The sequence below is a fragment of the Rattus norvegicus genome, chromosome 1, assembly GCF_036323735.1.
Source record: "Rattus norvegicus strain BN/NHsdMcwi chromosome 1, GRCr8, whole genome shotgun sequence".
NCBI lineage: Eukaryota > Metazoa > Chordata > Mammalia > Rodentia > Muridae > Rattus > Rattus norvegicus.
In genome coordinates, this window is record NC_086019.1 from 247148519 (window position 1) to 247168619 (window position 20101).

The 20101-nt window shown below is 37.8% G+C and overlaps 1 protein-coding gene across 2 annotated transcripts in view; it reads left to right on the forward strand.

Annotated features, from left to right (window-relative positions):
- LOC120098584 (cytochrome P450 2C7-like) overlaps positions 1-20101 on the forward strand; it is a 266275-nt gene that overhangs the window by 11463 nt on the left and 234711 nt on the right. The window contains exons 2-5 of one of the 2 annotated variants that reach the window (XM_039098189.2): positions 4669-4831; positions 4997-5146; positions 13945-14105; positions 15924-16100. In XM_039098189.2, the coding sequence (XP_038954117.2) occupies positions 4669-4831; positions 4997-5146; positions 13945-14105; positions 15924-16100 (651 nt within the window). The remainder of the gene's footprint in view (positions 1-4668; positions 4832-4996; positions 5147-13944; positions 14106-15923; positions 16101-20101) is intronic. The other variant, XM_063280345.1, reaches the window with a different exon arrangement.

A 20101-nucleotide genomic window follows, 5' to 3' on the forward strand; every position in this document is an offset into this window, starting at 1 on the left:
TTTGTTGAAGGGCATCTGGGTTCTTTCCAGCTTCTGGCTATTATAAATAAGGTTGTGATGAACATAGTGGAGCACGTGTCTTTTTTATATGTTGGGGCATCTTTTGGGTATATGCCAAAGAGAGGTATAGCTGGATCCTCAGGCAGTTCAATGTCCAATTTTCTGAGAAACCTCCAGTCTGATCTCCAGAATGGTCGTAACAGTCTGCAATCCCACCAACAATGGAGGAGTGTTCCTCTTTCTCCACATCCTCGCCAGCATCTGCTGTCACCTGAGTTTTTGAACTTAGCCATTCTCACTGGTGTGAGGTGAAATCTCAGGGTTGTTTTGATTTGCATTTCCCTTATGACTAAAGATGTTGAACATTTCTTTAGATGTTTCTCAGCCATTGGGCATTCCTCAGCTGTGAATTCTTTGTTTAGCTCTGGACCCCATTTTTTAATAGGGTTATTTGTCTCCCTGCGGTCTAACTTCTTGAGTTCTTCTTATATTTTGGATATAAGCCCTCTATCTGTTGTAGGATTGGTAAAGATCTTTTCCCAATCTGTTGGTTGCCGTTTTGTCCTAACCACAGTGTCCTTTGCCTTACAGAAGCTTTGCAGTTTTATGAGATCCCATTTGTCGATTCTTGATCTTAGAGCATAAGCCATTGGTGTTTTGTTCAGGAAATTTTTTCCAGTGCCCATGTGTTCGAGATGCTGCCCTAGTTTTTCTTCTATTAGTTTGATTGTATCTGGTTTGATTTGGAGGTCCTTGATCCACTTGGACTTAAGCTTTGTACAGGGTGATAAGCATGGATCAATCTGCATTCTTCTACATGTTGACCTCTAGTTAAACCAGCACCATTTGCTGAAAATGCTATCTATTTTCCATTGGATGGTTTTGGCTCCTTTGTCAAAAATCAAGTGCCCATAGGTGTGTGGGTTCATTTCTGGGTCTTCCATTCTGTTCCATTGGTCTATCTTTCTGTCTCTGTACCAATACCATGCAGTTTTTATCACTATTGCTCTGTAATACTGCTTGAGTTCAGGGATAGTGATTCCCCCTGAAGTCCTTTTATTGTTGAGGAGAGTTTTAGCTATCCTGGGGTTTTTGCTATTCCAGATGAATTTGCAAATTGTTCTGTCTAACTCTTTGAAGAATTGGATTGGTATTTTGGTGGGGATTGCATTGAATCTGTAGATCGCTTTTGGTAAAATGGCCATTTTTACTATATTAATCCTGCCAATCCATGAGCATGGGACATCTTTCCATCTTCTGAGGCCTCTTCAATTTCTTTCTTCAGAGTCTTGAAGTTCTTATTGTACAGATCTTTTATTTGCTTGGTTAAAGTCACACCGAGGTACTTTATATTATTTGGGTCTATTATGAAGGGTGTCGTTTCCCTAATATCTTTCTTGGCTTGTTTCTCTTTTGTGTAGAGGAAGGCTACTGATTTATTTGAGTTAATTTTATACCCAGCCACTTTGCTGAAGTTGTTTATCAGCTTTAGTAGTTCTCTGGTGGAACTTTTGGGATCACTTAAATATACTATTATATCATCTGCAAATAGTGATATTTTGACTTCTACTTTTCTGATCTGTATCCCCTTGACCTCCTTTTGTTGTCTGATTTCTCTTCAGATCATATAAATCTTTTGCCGTGCTCCTATATTTCTATGCTCAGAGTCACTACGCAGTTTCCTCTTGTGACTGTGATGTAGGCAAATGTGGGCAGAAGTTGCAGTCTGTACTGCCCTGCAGTCTCAGGATTGCCTGCACTTCTGAGTGTTCTGTTCTCTCTCCCATGGGTTTGTGAGCAGGGAGCTGTGGGCTGGGATCAGATATGTTCTGGCCACAGTCAGAAACCAGAAGTGCCCATTCCCAGAGTACTTCTATCTTTGTGTGTCCTGAGTCCACCAGGCAGGTCACTTGGAGCAAAACAGTTGGCCTTACCTCTGCTCTCAGGCATATAGTTGCTTCTGACAGCTGGCTTTCAGCTCTTGGTGAGGGCAGCAACTGGAAGGGTCCTGCCTCTATTGCTCCTAGTTCCCTGTTCCCAGGGCAGAGATGGCACTAGGTATTTTCCTCTTTAGACCAGAAGGTGGGTAGAGAGTAGTCTCCTCTCGTTTCTCAGGAGTGTCCACACTTCTGAGGGTCTAATTCTCCACCCCCACGGGATTTGGATGCTGGGAGCTGTTTGACCTGTTCAGTTCAGATCTGGGCACAGATCTCCACCTTGCTCCTGCAGATGACTGCTCCTATATTCCTGTGTCCAGAGGCACTATGTGGTTTCCTTTTGGGCCAGGGATGAGGACAAGGCTAGGCAGAAGTGGCAGTCTGTTCTGCCCTGCAGTCTCAGGATTGCCCGCACCTCTTGGTGTTCAGCTCTCTCTCCCATGGGATTTGGGAGCATGGAGCTGTGGGCCAGGATCAGAAAAGTTACAGCCACAGTAAGAAACTGCATTTTTATTGATAAAATAACCAATGATTATGAATTGCTGTTATTCTCATGATAATGGTGTGTGTGTGTGTGTGTGTGTGTGTGTGTGTGTGCATACACCTTCTTTTGATTTTATTTGTAAGGAATTATTTATTTCTTGTGTTTTCATGGGTATAGTCAATATCCTTGAGTTAAAGTTTTCCTTCCAGTATCTTCTATAGGGCTAGATTGTTGAAAGATATTCTTTTAAATTTGGTTTTGTCATGGAATATCCTACTTTCTCCATCTATGGTGAATTTGAATTTTGCAGTGTATAGTAGTTTAGGTTGGTTTTGATGGTTTCACAGATTCTACAAGACATTTGTCTGGGATCATTTCATTTTTAGAGTCTCTATTAAGAATTCAGTATAATTCTGTTAGGTCTCCCTTTGCATGTTACTTGGTATTTCTTCCTTGGATCTTTAAATATTCTTTGTTTGTTCTTTAGGTTTTATGTTTTCATTAATATACAGTGGAAATATTTTCTTTTCTGGCTCAATCTAGTTGGAATTTTGTAAGCTTTGCATATGTTCATAGTCAGTTTTTTCTTTAGCTTGGGGGAAATTTTCTTCTATGATTTGATTGAAAATACTTTCTGGGCATGTAGCTGGCAATCTTCTTTTACTACTATCATTCTTTGGTTTGGTCTTTCATACTGTCCCAGATTTTATTAATGTTTTGTGTCAGAAACTTTTTATATTTATCATATTCTTTACAGATGAATTGATTTATTCTATCATACCTTTTTATGCTTGTGATTATTTCTTTGATATCTTTTAATTTGTAGCTTCTGTTCTTTTACCTAATTGTTTTATCTCCAGGATTTTTATATTTGTGTATTTTTTGTTTGTGTTTGTTGCTGTTTGGTATTTATTTGTTTGCTTACTTATTTACTTATTTATTGCTTTATTTCCATTTTGAGAACTTAAACAGTTTTATTCATTTCCTCGTAAAGTCCTCTATCATCTTTATTGGATTTAAGGTCATTTTTTCATGTTTTAACTATGTTAGCATATATGCGGCTTGCTAGAGTAGAATATCTAGGCTCTGGTGGTGCCATTTTGCCCAAGTTTTTCTTGATTTTGTTCTTAAGCTGCCTTTTACCAAAGTGACTGTCCCAGTTACTGGCAGGCCTCCAGGAATGCAGGCAGAGTTTTGAGCTGCACAATGGAACACAAGAGACCATGTGCAGCTTAGGACCCTTTGGTATGATTTAGAGGGTATTGGTTTGCAGGGACCTTGGAGGTGAGCATTTTTACCTGGTTTCCCCCACTGCATGCAGTCTCAGAGAATGGAGATACAGGGACAAAATGGAACACAGGGGGTAACGTTCAGGTTGCTTTTGCTTGGTGGCCCATGGAGGCAAGCAGTCTGGGGCTGGTTCTTACCAAATTATCCTTGAGCATGTAGGTCTCCAGAAAAGTTGGAAGAGCTCAGGGGACAGGGCATAGATCGTTGGTGATGGGCATATGAGAAATGGAAGGCACACTTTGTGAGGGAGGGGTCCAAATGCTTATCCCTGGTGCTTTCAGGCCTCCAGGAATGCAACTGAGCTATAAGTTGTAAATGGCGCTCCAGCTCAAAACATTTTTTAAATAAAAAATAAAAATCCACTCAAACTAGAAAATTTATGAATATTTGTTTTCTTTTTAAAAAACAGCTTTTCCGATTAGTTTTGTTTGGGAGTCAATAGTGAGTAACATTTTATTCAATAAGTCAGGTATACTTTTAGACATATATCTTTATTGAGGTTATCTACTTGACACTGGACTCTAGAGAACTAATACCTAATTTATCTAAATACCAATGGACATGGAGTAACACAAGAAATGCAAAAATATCATTCTGCATATTTACAGATATTCATATCCATTTTTGGTTCATGCATGCCTAAATCTGGTGTTAAGAATACTGCCATATAAGGGACCAGTTTTTCAGGAAATACTGTATACCTGTGGTGTTCACACCTGCTTCTGCAGTGTTCATTCTCTGTGTTTGTGGTAGCAGTAAGCCAAATCTGGACTCATCAATAGAATCATTGGTGTTGTCTTAAAAATTTACACTTCAAACATTAATTGGGCCTAATTTTGCTGATTTATGTCTGCATCATTAAAATGCAAAGACAATGTTAGTGTGAATGAGGTTTACACTATGTAGATTAAGATAACATATGTTTGCTAGTATTTGCATTTTCTTTCCTATTTCCAGTTTTCAAAAACCTATGGCCCTGTGTTCACTCTGTATTTGGGCTCACAGCCCACTGTCATATTGCATGGATATGAAGCAATAAAGGAAGCTCTGATTGATAACGGGGAGAAGTTTTCTGGTAGAGGAAGCTATCCAATGATTGAAAATGTTACTAAAGGTTTTGGTAAGTAAGTGTACATATTTATGTGTGTGTTGTACCATGTTTATATTAAGATATAAGTTTGAACGAAAGAGGTGGACTTCCTTCTTAAGCACAGTAGGACACCTCTATGGCTTCCATTTTCATCTGTTCCTAGCATCTATTTCCAGTATCTTCTCATTTCTTTAGGCATTGTTTTTAGCAATGGAAACAGATGGAAAGAGATGAGACGATTCACAATCATGACCTTTCGGAATTTGGGAATAGGAAAAAGGAACATTGAGGACCGTGTTCAAGAGGAAGCACAGTGCCTAGTGGAAGAACTGAGGAAAACAAAAGGTAAATACAAATTTATACATTTACATCTTAGTTAGGGTATGCATGGCTAAGTTATGTTGATAATGTTCTATCTAAAACAATTTCATTGTTTTTAATCAGAAATAACAATATATGCTTCATGTAATTTTATGCTGAGTTGTGGAACTATGTAGTCTTATTAGAATAGATGTGGTTTCCCCATTTTGTATCATTTCATCAAAGAATAAATGCTACTGATAAAGGTGGCAGAAGATATTTGCTTACATTTTCTTGAACTACAGATAAATTACACTGTATTAACTACAGATTCATTCCAACATCAAACTAAATGGAGGGAAACTTGAAGAAATCCCACTAAAATTAGGGACTATCCAAGGTTGCCCACTCACTCTACATTTTCAATATAGTAGTTGGAGTCCTAGCAAGAACAATTAGACAATTAAAAGAGGTTAAAGGGATACAAATTGGAAAAGAAGATGTCAAAGTATCATTATGTGCAGATGATATGATAATACAAATTAAGTGACCCCAAAACTTCCATGAGAGGAATGCTAAACTGATAAACAATTTCAGCAAAGGAGTTACGTATAAAATTAACTCAAACAAATCAGTAATCTTCCTCTACTCAAAGGATAAACAAGCTGAGAAAGAAATTAAGGAAAAGACACCCTTTACAATATTCACAAATAATATAAAATACCTTGGTGTGACTCTAATCAAGGAAGTGAAACATCTGTATAACAAGAGCTTCAAGTCTCTAAAGAAAAAAGTTGAAGTTCTCAGAAAATGAAAACATATCTCATGCCCATGGATTGGCAGGGTTAATATAATGAAAATGGCCATTTTTCTGAAAGCAATCTACAGATTCCATTCAATCTCCAGCAAAATTCAAAGTCAATTCTTCATCCACCAAACCCAGTCACTACTGCTGATACCAAGAAGTGCTTGCTGACAGGAGTCTGATAGAGGTCTCCTGAGAGGCTCTGCTATATCCTTACTAATACAGATGATGATGCTTGCAGCTAACCACTGGACTGAGCACAGGGATTCCAATGGAGGAGTTAGAGTAAACACTGAAGAAGTTGAAGTGGTTTGCAACCTGATAGGAAGAACAACAATATCAACTAACACTAACTAGACCTCTCAGAGCTTCAGGGACTAAACCACCAACCAAAGTGTTGGGAGACATTTAATGACTGCTTCGATTTCTTAGGGGTTACAGAACTATTTGGATTGTTTATCTGACCCTGATTAAACTTTGGTACCTGGTATCTGTCTATAGAATTGTCCATTTCATCCAGATTTTCCAGTTTTGTTGAGTATAGTCTTTGGTAGTAGGACCTGGTAATTTTTTGAATTTCCTCAGTTTCTGTTATGTCTCCCTTTCCATTTCTGATTTTGTTAATTTGTATACACTGTCTGTTCCCTCTGGTTAGCCTGGCTAAGTATTTATCTATCTTGTTGATTTTCTCAAAGAACTAACTTGTGGTTTTGTTGATTCTTTGTATAATTATTTTTGTTTCAACATGGTTGATTTCAGCACTGAGTTTGATATTTTCTACATTCAACTTCTCCTGGGTGTATTTGCTTATTTTTTCTAGAGTTTTCAGGTATGCTATCAGGCTTGTTGGATACATTATATATGATTTTACAACCAAACAGCTCTGCCAAGGGTCATGCAGGAGAAATGACAAATGGCTTTAGAATTTATGTAATTCAGTCCATGGGTTACCATAGCACTATGGGAGGGCCTTTTTGTGTCACAGCCCTGAGACCTATGTGTCCCGTGGACATTATGCTGTTATGGAGTTCTGCTCTGTTTGTTGCACTCTTAGTTTAAGAGTTATATGAAAACTTTAAGCAGGCTTCCATTCCCTCACTGGGAAGTCTTGGTGGCATTCACAATATTAGTGCCTGATTTATTTTTGGCATTACTACTGGAACACTACCTTAGAGAAGAACTTAGAGATTTAGATTGTGAACAATGACTACCACCCTTAGAAAACTTTGGGAAAAATAAGTCAGTTAAGCTTGGTTGAGATAATTTTTATTACTGTTTCCTATGTAAAAAATCTTAGGGAACAGTGTGAAGTTCAGAAAGGTACACTTTTAGTTAAGCTAGGGACCTTTTATGGTCAGGGAACAAGAACAGTGTCATTATTCTCTGATGTCATTACATCTCATTGAGGATGGACTGGTGATAACTGATTTCATATATCATATTTTGCATTCAGCTTTCCGATATGATTTATTAACTATTGTTGATGAGTAGATGTACATTTTGAGGATTTAAGACAGCTATGACTGTGAGTAAGAGAGCTGAACACCCAAAGTGCAGACCATCCTGAGACCTCAAAGCAGACTGCCACTTCTACCCACTTTTGCCAATATTGCTTTTTCAAGAGGAAACTTGATAGTGCCTCTGGACACAGGAATATAGGAACAATCAGCTGCATATACCTGCCATTCTGGTCTTTGCCCAGAACTGAACTGAACTGGACAAACAGTTCCCTGAACCCAATCCCTCAGGGGAGAGAGTTGGACCTACAGAAGTGCAGACACTTCTGAGAAATCAGAGGAGACTACTCTCTGCCCACATACCCCACCCAAGAGGGAATCACGTAGTGCCAGCTGTGCCTGCTGGATGCAGGGAACTAGGAGCAGTCAGGCACAGGACCCTTCTGATTCTTGCCTTCGTCGAGAACTGAAAGACAGTAACCAGGAGCACCTACACACCTGAGAGCAGAGGTAAGACCTATTTTTCTGCTCCAAGTGACCTGCCTGGTAGACTCGAGACACACAGAGGCAGAATTCCAAATCCAAACAACCCTGAGATTCCACCTCACACCAGTCAGTCTAAGATGAAAAACTCAGGTGATAGCAGACGCTGGCAAGAATGTGGAGAAAGAGGAATACTCCTCCATTTTTGGTGGGACTGCAATCTGGTTCAACCACTCTTGAAATTAGTCTGGAGGTTTCTCAGAAAATTGGACATGGCACTTCCTGAGGAGCCAGCTATACTTCTGCTGGGCATGTACCCAAAAGATGCTCCAACATACAACAAAGACACATGCTCCACTATGTTTACAGCAGCCTTATTTCTAACAGAAGCTGGAAAGAACCCAGATGCCCTTCAAAGGAATGTATTAAGAAATTGTGGTACATCTACACAATGGACTATTACTCAGTAATCAAAATCAATGACTTCATGAAGTTCATAGGCAGATGGAATGAACTAGAAAATATCATCCTGAGTGAGGTACCCCAATCACAGAAAAACACGTATGGTATGCACTCAGTGATAAGTGGATATTAGCCAAAAATCTCGAATTACCCACGATGCAATCCACAGACCACAGGAAGCTCAAGAAGAAGGATGACCAAAATGCAGATGCTATCACTCCTTCTTAAGAGGGGTAGCAAAAATGTCCATAGGAGGGGATATGAAGGCAAAGTTCACAGCAGTGACTGAAAAATGGCCATTCAGTGCCTGCCCCATATGTGACCCATATGTATACAGCCGCCAAAGCTAGATAAGATTGATGACGTTATGAAGAGCATGTTGAAAGTGATTGCATATACATCTCTCCTGAGATACACAACCAGAGTATTTCAATTACAGAGGTGAAGGCTAGCAACAAACCACTGAACTGAGAATGGTGCCCCCTTTGGGGGAATTAGACTAAGGGTTGAAAGAGCTGAAGGGTCTTCAAACCCATAAGTACAGCAATGCCAACCAACCAGCAATTCCAGGGATTAAACGACCATCCATATACTGATCCAGGGCTCTGACTGAATAAGTAGCAAAGAATAGCTTTGTTGTGGCACCAGTGGAAGGGGAAGCCCTTGGTCCTGCCAAGGGTAGACTCCCGGTTCAGGGGAATGTTGGGGGGGTTATAAGGGGTGGTTGATTGGGGAAACATCCTTATGGTGGAGAGAGAATGGGAGGGTGATTATGGACAGGAAACCGGGAAAGGGAATAACATTTGAAATGTAAATGAAGAAACATGTCTAATAAAAAAGATAGATATGACTGATTTTTATATAAAAGTTTAGATTTGTGATTATGATTTTACAGGATTACTTTTAAAGATAAATAGTATTGTAATACTTCTTTCTTTATAACAGCAAATTGCTGCCTTCCAGTAAGAGAAAAAACCATGAGAAACTCTCTTGCTTGCTTACATTTTGTTAAACTATAGATGTTGCTTGTTTATGAATGCATATGATTTTTTAAGATTAATTTGATCTTTACATGTGCTATGTAATATTATATTTCCTAAAGTTAGGAGAAAACATACTGTTTCTTCATAATCATTCACCAGAAGAAAACTAACATGTAATCACATTATAATTATATACTGCTTGAAAGATTTTGCTGGGATATATGAGCTGTAGAAGAAAGAATAAACTAAGATAGGGTGTGGCTAGAACATTGTTTCTCTCATACATCAACTATGTGTATGTGAATGGTTTGGCATGGACATTGCCTCTCACAGCCATCAGCTGTAAGTGTGTGTGTGTAGAGTTTGTGCAAATGGGACTTGGAACATTGTTCCTTCCATCCACCAGTTGTGTGTATGTATGTATGTATGTATGTATGTATGTATGTATGTATGTATGTGTGTGTGTCTATGTATGTATGTATATATGTATGTATGTAATACTTGGACTTTGCATGCTGGAGCTTTTTTCTAACCATTCAATAGGTGAATATTTATTTGTCTGTCTGATCATCTGTATGCGTGTGTGTATGTTTGTATGTATATACGCAAGCATATTTGTGTGTATGAAGTTGGACTCTGCTTTTTGATTTGTCCATTCTATCTGTGAGTGTGTGTGTGTGTGTGTGTGTGTGTGTGTGTGTGTGTATGAACTTTCTCTTTCATCCTCTTTCTCTCTGACCCCAAGGAGTTAAAAGAGTTCATAGGGTTTTTTTTTTGTTTGGCTGTTTTTTTTGGGGGGGGAGGACTGGCAATATAGAGTGCCAGACCCAGCCAATTAAGCTCCCTTCCTTCAGCAAATATGTCTGCTGAGCAACTTCTCTAATCTGCCTTTAGCAGCAGCCCCTGTAGGTATCTCGATCAACCCTTGTCAGTGACTTTAAGCACTGACCTCCAATGGTTCAGTTTACCCACCATGTGGATGACAAAGCCAGTCACTAGCAATTAACAACTTATGAAACCAATAAGTGGGCTTATCATTACAGAGGTTAATTTTCCTCACCCCATCAGTCATATATAGCTCTCTGTCTAAGGGTAGCGTCTGAGCTTTTTATCTTCCCACATTAACACTCCTAATGATTCAGTCATTTTTCTAATTATTTTTGCAGCCATTTCCAGGACAAGTTTTCACAATAGATTTCATGCTATTCTTGTTCTTACAATGTTTCTGCCTCCTCTTCTGCATGTTCCCTGATCTACAAATGCAGAAGTTGAGACTTAGATGTGTTGGTTGAAGTTGATATCCCTACAATCTGTTGATATCTGCATTGTATCCAATTGTGCCTTTCTGTGATGGTCCCACATATGCTCTAAGAAGAGATATCTTTTATAAGGTGTGGCAGCTATACTTTTAGAGGAATTTGACACTTCCTCTTCCAGAAGCTAATAATTGCAAATAATTCCTTCACTATGTACAGCACATCATGCCCAGCTACCGTTTTAGGATGTGTTATGACTTTGGCTTGCACAGGTCTTGCTCATCCTATTATATTTGCTGTGACTTCATATGTGCAGCTGTCCTGCTGTGCCCAGAAGACATTTTTTCCTTGTGGTTATCCACCACCTTTCTGTTCCCTATTTCTCAATGTTCCCTGAATCTTTCAAGGAAGGAGGATAATACATAAGTTATATTTAGGACTGAACATTTTGAAGTCTCTTATTCTTTGCTCTGTGTTCTCTTGTTGTCTCTGTGTTGGTCATCATCTACTATAAACAGAAGCTTCTCTGACAGTGGTTAAGAAATGTCATGTATGTGTGGCATTCTTCTAGAGTACAATTGACATATTATAGACAGCCATACTTTTAAAGAAAGTCAAATAATTCTGTCTTAAGAACCAAGAAGTGCCAGTAATTCTTGACTATTGGTGGAACTTTGGAGCCTTCTCCCCTCTCCATCCTTTATGATCTAGTCGTATTCATTCCAGAGATTCAGGGACATTTTAATTAATAAAAATCAAGAAATATAATCAATTTAATTATTTCTTCTTTTATATACTCAGAATTCTGACGTATGTTCTAATAAAATACATATGACATCCCAGATCTTTTTTTTTTTTAAAGATTTATTTATTATATTTATATTACACTGTAGCTGTTCAGACACACCAGAAGAGGGCATCAGATCTTATTACAGATGGTTATAAGCCACCATGTGGTTGCTGGGATTTGAACTCAGGACCTTCGGAAGAGCAGTCAGTGCTCTTAACCACTGAGCCATCTCTCCAGCCCGACATCCCAGATCTTTAAAAATGCACAGAGAAGCTGTGGAAATATTTTCAAACTAAATCATTTTTTAAATTAAATGTCAACTATTTCAACTAACTCTGCTGCCTGCCATTTCTACACAAGTTAACTCTTTGTGAGTGTTTGTCTGAAAAAAGATTTTTCTTTTCCTACTACAGTGGATGGTACTACTCAACAAGTTTCTGAAGGAAAAATTTGATTAGCCATTTGATTTCTAATGATTTTTAAGTTAGTCTTCCAAATAAAGAGAAAGGAAAGAACGAAAAATCAAATTTAACCTGTGGGTAGCATGTATACACTCTTGAAAATTCCCAAATGTTTATCTTCCACTCCTTTTTGGTAAATTAAAACATTACTTGACAATATAGAATATAATTATGTTTTAAAAGTCCAGTATACTAACAGCAATTGTAAGGATTTTATTTTATTTAAATGTTCATTAATTTATTCAGAAAAGTGGTAATTTAATGATCCCTATGTGAAGTCTTCAGACTTAAATTAAGGATCACCTGGAAAATAAAGACTACTGATCATTTGATCAAAAAAATTCTCTATAGAAAGGACATCAGAAGAAACTTCCCTGAGAGACGGCTTATCACCTAGGAGAGTATGTTTCTCCAGAGGAGCAGCAATGGGTTCCCAGCAACTATATAAGGTAGCTCCATGACATATGACATGCTCTCCAGATCTCCCTAAGTATAAACACACACACACACACACACACACACACAACACAACACACACACAGACACACACACACAACACAACACAATGCTTCTGTGATGTATTCACAGAACTAAAAAAAGAATTTTCTTATGAATTTTGAACCTGTAAGATTATTGACATCAATGTGATGCATAATTTTAAGCATTATATTTACACAGAAATTTGATGATGATGATTTTTGAAAATGTTTACAAAAGTATAAATCTCGTTTTCCCCCAGACATTTTGTGTAGAGTGTGATTGAACATGCTTGTTATTTAGTTCTCTTGTAAAAAAGATCAATACTAATAGTATATATAGTGAGGGTTTCATAAAGACCCTTATTGTAGTGTACCATGTGCTTTGAACATGCTCACATACCATCACCTTTCTGGAAATTCTATTTCAGTTTTTCCTATTCCTTCCTTCTCCAGAATTGTTACTTAAATATTTGTGTTTATTTTTAGTTTCTTTATATAAATGCTTACCTACAAATATAGGAGTGCACCACTAGCATGCTTGGTGGTCACAGAAGTAAGGAAAGTGTGTCTGGTGATCCCCCTAACTATGCAGTTTTGAAACCAATTCTCCATTCTTTCCAATGTCTTTCTGAGGGTTCTCGGGTATCTATATGCGATCCTTTCTGTTTATCTCTCAGAATCATGTCTACAGCTGAGATAAAGACCTAGTACTGACACTTCTCTTTTCCATAACTTGGGTACCATTAGCTAAAAATGTCTACCTATGGACTGTCTTATCTTCTAGCACCTTGTGTTGTTGAGTTCCTTTGTGAAATTTCTTAATCTTTGCCCTAAGCACCCTGAAACTTTGGCCTATGGTACAAAATTGTGAATGCAAGACATGGCACTCAGCAAAATATATTGCTTTCAGGTGACAAAATGAATATAGAAGTCTCTATCAATTCTTTCATGTTTTTTCCCCTCCTAGAATATGTACGGTAAAATTTTATATTTAATTTAGTCATATCAACAAATCCACAGAGAACTGGCTGTTCTTGGAGTTGCACCATCTTCTTGTATAGCAAGGAGCAGTTCTCATCATGGTTTTTCCTCTCATACGGAAACCACCTGTAGTGTGGTCCTCTCCTCCTTTTTTGGATCAATAGTTGCTTTTTTGATTTATTGATTGTGGATACACAACTTCCAGGTATACACTTTTCTATTTCCTTCTGAGTATCAAATAGCCTATAGGCAGTGAAGTAAGATAAAATTCTGCTCTGAATCTCTGAATACATGAAAATTTTATTATAACGTTTTTGTTTCCTTTCAGTACAGAAGAGAGTTAAAACTGTTGAATTGGTATAATAGATGTTCCTTAAGAGTTTTAAACCTGTAAGATCATATACCTCAATATGATGCAAAATTGTAAGCACTATATCAGCACAGAAATTTGATGATATTGGAAAATATTTACAAACCTATAAATTTTGCTTCTCCCCAGAAAAATCACCTCAGGTTTAAGATCAAAGAGATATGTGAATTTTATATATAATAAATTCTTAGCTACTAGGAAAATTGTAGGCAAGATATGATTTAAAACTCCTAAAGAATATTTACCTTTTAACAGAAACAACGTGTCTTATTTGTCTATTTTAATGGTATTTTTCTAATTTTTTCTAAATCTTCAGGCTCACCCTGTGACCCCTCCTTGATCCTGAACTGTGCTCCATGCAATGTCATCTGCTCCATTACTTTCCAGAGTCATTTTGATTATAAAGATAAGGAAATGCTTACGTTCATGGAAAAAGTGAATGAGAATCTCAAGATTATGAGCTCCCCATGGATGCAGGTGATGTCAATATTTTTTTACCTTGTGAGAACACAAATGATACTTTACTGGCACAGATCTAATTCAATATTTCCCAAAAAGTGATGTGATAAGACACCTTGGTTCTGACCAATGTATTATGTAAAGAATATTCATTGATCTTCCCATGAATGGACAGAGAACTGTTGGTATAAAGCACAACATTTAATACACTTAAAGTGTGCCCAATAAATCACAGGACATTATTCAATGCAACATTCTTGTTGTCTTTAAACTACTAAGCAATGCTCATCATATTTCTGGACAGAAATACCTTAGTTTAGAATCAATATTCTCGTAAGGAGAAAGAATATCAGTGGCAATGAAATCTGCCTTGAAAGCATGTTTATTTTCAATGCTTTGATTTTTGAGCCACAATCCTAGTGATGAGGTGACAGGTAGAAATAGAATATGAATAGTTCAATGCTGTGTAGACCACAAATGTCCTTACATGGTTGTCATAGCTCGAATTAGCATCTCCTGAATTCTGCATAATAACTTTGTGGTCATAGAGAATCTTGTAAGTGGTATGATGTACATTTGCATTCAAGGCTCTTAGGAACCCCAACCACTTCTGAATATTCACTCTTTGCTGAGACTGGTTTTAGGAAGTTAAATATACCTTTTGTTCTGTAAATCAAGTCACTTAACACTTCCCTTCTGCTACCATCTGAATACTATAAATGGCAATAATTAACATATCATATTTCAAACTCAATAATGTGGAAACTTATGATCTTTGATCAATTGGTCAGGAATTTTTCACCCAATTCTTTCTATACTCAGAGGGCATTACATTATTCCGTGCCTGAAATGAAATACATTTCTTTATGTTAGACAACATTTTTATTCATGTCTGCATTCATAAACCCATGCTGGACATTGTATATATTTTAGATATGTGCATTTCTTCAAATCTATCCATTGAAAAGGATTCTTTGGCAAATGTATAATGAATATCATTTTGTATCTGTGTAGTAAATTAGCACAGAGGGTGCTTTTCTTTATCTTAGCTAGTTCCCCAACAATGACACAGATAGATCAAGACAGTTTCCAAGTTAAAACATAATATCTAGCATTAAAATTATATTCTAATTCTCTAATCAAATATGTCTGTCTACCAGCAAAATCCCCAACCATTTGAATTTTTGGATTGGTTTGACTATCTGGAATCCAAATGTATATTGCTTTTTATGTCTGTCTAGATCCCTTCCTCATGCTGAATCCTCTCTTCCTTTCTCTTCCTTATCCCCTGGCTGGTAAAAGTCCTGCCCTATACTTTCTATTGCCTAGTTATTTCCAGCTTTTATGGACAAGTCAGAGAATAAATGATGAACCTTGTTTACACAAACCTCATACAAGAGTTGCTTAACATAAGCAGTATAATGCTGTCTCAGATTGAAACAAGAGAGTAGGATAGGGTCATCAGCATTTGAGTGATAGAAGGATACATTTTACAGAGTACACAATATATTATGCCTATAGTCAGGGACTGAATAGATGCATCAGTGCTTAAGGTTGTGTGTTACCTTCCAAAGGATCTGAGTCCAATCTTCAGTACTCATGCCAGGTGGTTCACAACCACTAGTTTCAGAGGCTCTAATACATCTGGCCTTCAAAGGCACCCATCCATATATCATACACTTGCATGTGTATGTATAGACACACACAGATACACAAGCACAAACAATGACACACAGGTACACAAATACATACACATATTCACACACATACACGCACACATAAATAAAATTAAAGCAACACATATTAACAAAATAAATTATTGGTCTGGTTTTATAGGTCTGCAATAGTTTTCCTTCACTCGTTGACTATTTTCCTGGAACTCATCACAAAATAGCAAAAAATATTAATTATATGAAAAGCTATTTGTTGAAGAAAATAGAAGAACACCAGGAATCATTGGATGTTACAAACCCTCGTGATTTTGTTGATTATTACCTGATTAAACAAAAACAGGTAAAATGTTAATATAAGATTATTTTATTTTTCAAACATTTTCTGGTTTGTTGAACATTGAAACGTTTGTCAGAGATGTTTGACGTCAGTATACTTTGAAAAAGATTTCTGTATATGTTATATGTTAGAATGTAGCATGCAGATACTTGTGATATTAAGGGAATTTGTTAATCAGAGCACATTAACTCCACTGTAGTTGTGGAGAAAACAAGCCAAAGGGCAGATAAGATTAGAAAAATGTAAAAAAAAGTGTGGATGCTACAGTCCTACTCAGTAGGGGAAGAGAATAATCTCTGGGAAGTAGAGGGAGACAGGTATCTGGGAGGGAGAGAGGAGGGTGAGGGGAAAGTGAGGGCAGTTCAGATAAGGGAGGAGATTGGGAAGAAGTACAAAGAATCAAAATTTGAAGGTAAATGTGTAGAAATGGGGGAGGGGGAACTGGGGAGTAGCCACTTGAAAGTCCCAGATGCCAGGGACACAAGAGGTTTCCAGGACCCTACAGGTAGGACATTAGGCAAAATACCCAACAAAGGGGAGATAGAACCTATAGAGACCATATCCAGTGGATAAGTATGGCCCCAGGTTGAGGGATGGGACCACCCACCCACCTCAAAAATATTAATCCAGAATTCCTCCTGTCAAAAGGAAATGAAGGGACAAAGGGTGGAGCAGAAACTGAAGGAAAGGCCATCCAGAGACTGCCCTACCTAGGGATCCATCCCATCGGCTGACACCAAACCCAGACACTATTGCTGATGCCAAGAAGTGTTTCCTGAGAGAAGCCTGTTATAGCTGTCCCCTGAGAGGCTCTACAAGAACCAGACAAATACAGATGCAGATGTATACAGTCAAATATTAGACTACACATAGGGACCCAAATGGAGAAGTTAGGGCAAGGACTATAGGAGCTGAAGGGGTTTGCAACCTTATAAGAACAACAAGAATATCAACCAAACAACCCCACTAAGAGTTCCCAAGGACTAAAACACCAACCAAAGAGTATACAGGGGGTACCTATGACTCCAGATATGTAGCAGAAGATTGATTGATTTATCTGGCATCACTGGGAGGGTAACCTCTTGGCCCTCTAGAGTCCTGATGATTCTTGGTGATGGAATGCTAGGGTGCTGAGGCAGGAGTAGGTGGGCAGGTGGAGGAGGACCCTTATGGAAGAAGGGAGGTGGGAGGAGTGGATATGTGGCTTATGGAGGGGAAACAGAGAAGGGGGATAACATTTGCAATGTAGATAGGTAGAATAACAATAAAATGAAAAAAATTCTAATCAAGTAAAAAGCAACCAACTGTCATGGAAGTATGCATATTGGCACCATAAATGCACATATTGTGTGGCTAGATTTCCTGCATGTCTAGCGGATTAAACTTTATCTAGCTATATTGTTTATTTTATAATGATAGGTATAGAAGCTAATTTCTGAACGACTGAATGGTATATGAAAAGGCATGTTGTGGGAAGAGTTAGTGTATCAAAGAGCAAGACTTTGAGTATAACCTCAAGTTAATATTCACCAGAAGTGATTGAAGAGTGGTATCTGTTGCTTATCCTGGTAGCATGGACTGTGTTCGCACCATACAGTTTGTGCAAAAGACATTTCTCAACTGAATTTTCTTCAGACTCTGTATAAATGTGTTGACAATAGATTTTTGGGGTTGTTTGTGCACATCGATTCTGCTCCACTGATCTTAACTTTCTTTTGCTAGTCCACCACCATGATTTCTTCACTCCTGTAATTGTATAGCAGTACTTACTATCCAAGTGTTTAATGTCTTTGATTTTGCTGTAATTTGATTTCTCTTGAATGACTATTTTGTCACATCTGTGTCCTTTAAATTTGTATTCTTGTAAGATTATAATTCAGAAAGTCAGATCAGGATGTTTAATTGGTACCTCAGGGCAATAACCCTGTTTCTTTTATTTTATGGTGGTATTTTATGTGCCTACAAAACACTGCAAGTGCCAGTTTCTGCTGTTTGGAGAGCATCTTATCACTATGTAACCACTTATGAAAACCCCTGATGTCCTGTGATGTCTTGTAGATTTTATTTTATTTCTTATTTTGTTATTTTGCGTTTAGGTTCTTCTAAGTGTCTCTTGGCAGTAACTTCTGTGGCACAGTTCAGATTCCCCTGGGACAACTCTCAGCAGCAGTCTTCTCTTCTACTCTCTGATCCTACTCTTTTGTCTCTTGGTCTATTCTCCTGTTTAGTCTGCAATCTTCTATTTTTTATTTTTATTTTACTGGGTTTTTAATTTACATTTCAAATGTTATTCCTTTTCCTGGTTTCAGAGATATAAGCCCCCAATAGTATTCCCCTGCCCTTCTTCTATGAGAGTGCTCCCCTCCCCATCCACTCCCTCCCTTCATGCAAGCCCCCACCACCCCATGATATTTCCCTACACCGGGGGTCAAGGGCTTGGCAGGATCAAGGGCTTCTCCTTCCACTGGTGCCCAACAAGGGCATTCTCTGCTAAATATGCAGCTGGAGCCATGGGTCAATCCGAATATGTTCTTTGGGTAGTGGTTTAGTCCCTGGAAATTCTAGTTGGTTAGCAGTGTTGTTCTTCTGGGGTTGCAAGTCCCTTCACCTCTTTCAATCCTTTCTCTAATTCTTCCAACGGGGGACCTATTCTCAGTTCAAAGGTTTACTGCTAGAATTTGCCTCTGTATTTGCCATGCACTTACTGTATCTCTCTGGAGACATCTATATCCAGTTCCTGTCAGCATGCACTTCTTAGCTTCATCAATCTTTTCTAGTTTTGGTGGCTGTATATATATGGGCCACCAAACTTTGATTCCATATCCCCTCCTATGAATATTTTTGTTCCTCCTTTTAAGGAGTGAAATATCCCTACTTTGGTAACCGTTCTTCTTGAGCTTCATATGGCCTGTGGATTGTATCTTGGATAATTTGAGCTTTTGGGCTAATATCCACTTACATAATGTGCATTTTTTTTGGTTGCGTTACCTCACTCAGGATGATATTTTCAAGTTTAATCCATTGGCGGGTGAATTACTTGAAGTCATTGTTTTTGATAGCTGAACAGTACTCCATTGTGTAGATGTACCACGTTTTCTGTATCTATTCTTCTGTTTAACAGCATCTGGGTTCTTTCCAGCTTCTGGCTATTATAAATAAGGCTGCTATGAACATAATGGAACATGTGTTTGTGAATTGGTTTGGAATTTTGATGAGAATTGCATTGAATCTGTAGATTGCTTTTGTCAAAAGGGCCATTTTTACTATACTAATTCTGCAAATCCATGAGCATGGGAGGTCCTTCCATCTTCTGAGATCTTCTTCAATTTCTTTCTTCAGAGACTTGAAGATCTTCTCATACAGATCTTTCATTTCCTCGGTTGGAGTCCCTCTGAGGTATTATGGTATTTGGGACTATTGTGAAGGGTGTCAATTCCCTAATTTCTTTCTCAGCCTGTTTATTCTTTGAGTAGAAGAAGGGTCCTGATTTGTTTGATTTAATGTTATACCTACCCACTTTGTTTTTCAGGATTAGTAGTTCTCTGGTGGAACTTTTGAGGTAGCTTAAGTATACTACCATATCATCTGCAAATAGTGATATTTTGACTTCTTTCTTTCCTATTTTTCATCCCTTTGACCCCATTTCGTTGATGTTCCTTGAATTCCTGAACTTCCCAGGTCTTTTATCATGAAGGGGTGTTGAATTTTGACAAATGCTTTCTCAGCATCTAATGAGATGATCATGTGATTTTTATCTTTGAGTTTGTTTATGTGGGGGATTACGTTGATGCATTTCCATATATTGAACTATCCCTGCATCCCTTAGATGAAGCCTACTAGATTGTGATGAATGATAGTTTTGATGTTTTCTTGGATTCGTTTTGCAAGAATTTTATTGAGTATTTTTGTGTCAATATTCATAAGGAAAATTGTCTGAAGTTCTCTTTCTTTGTTGGGTCTTTGTGTGATTTAGGCATAAATATAACTGTGCCTTCATAGAAAGA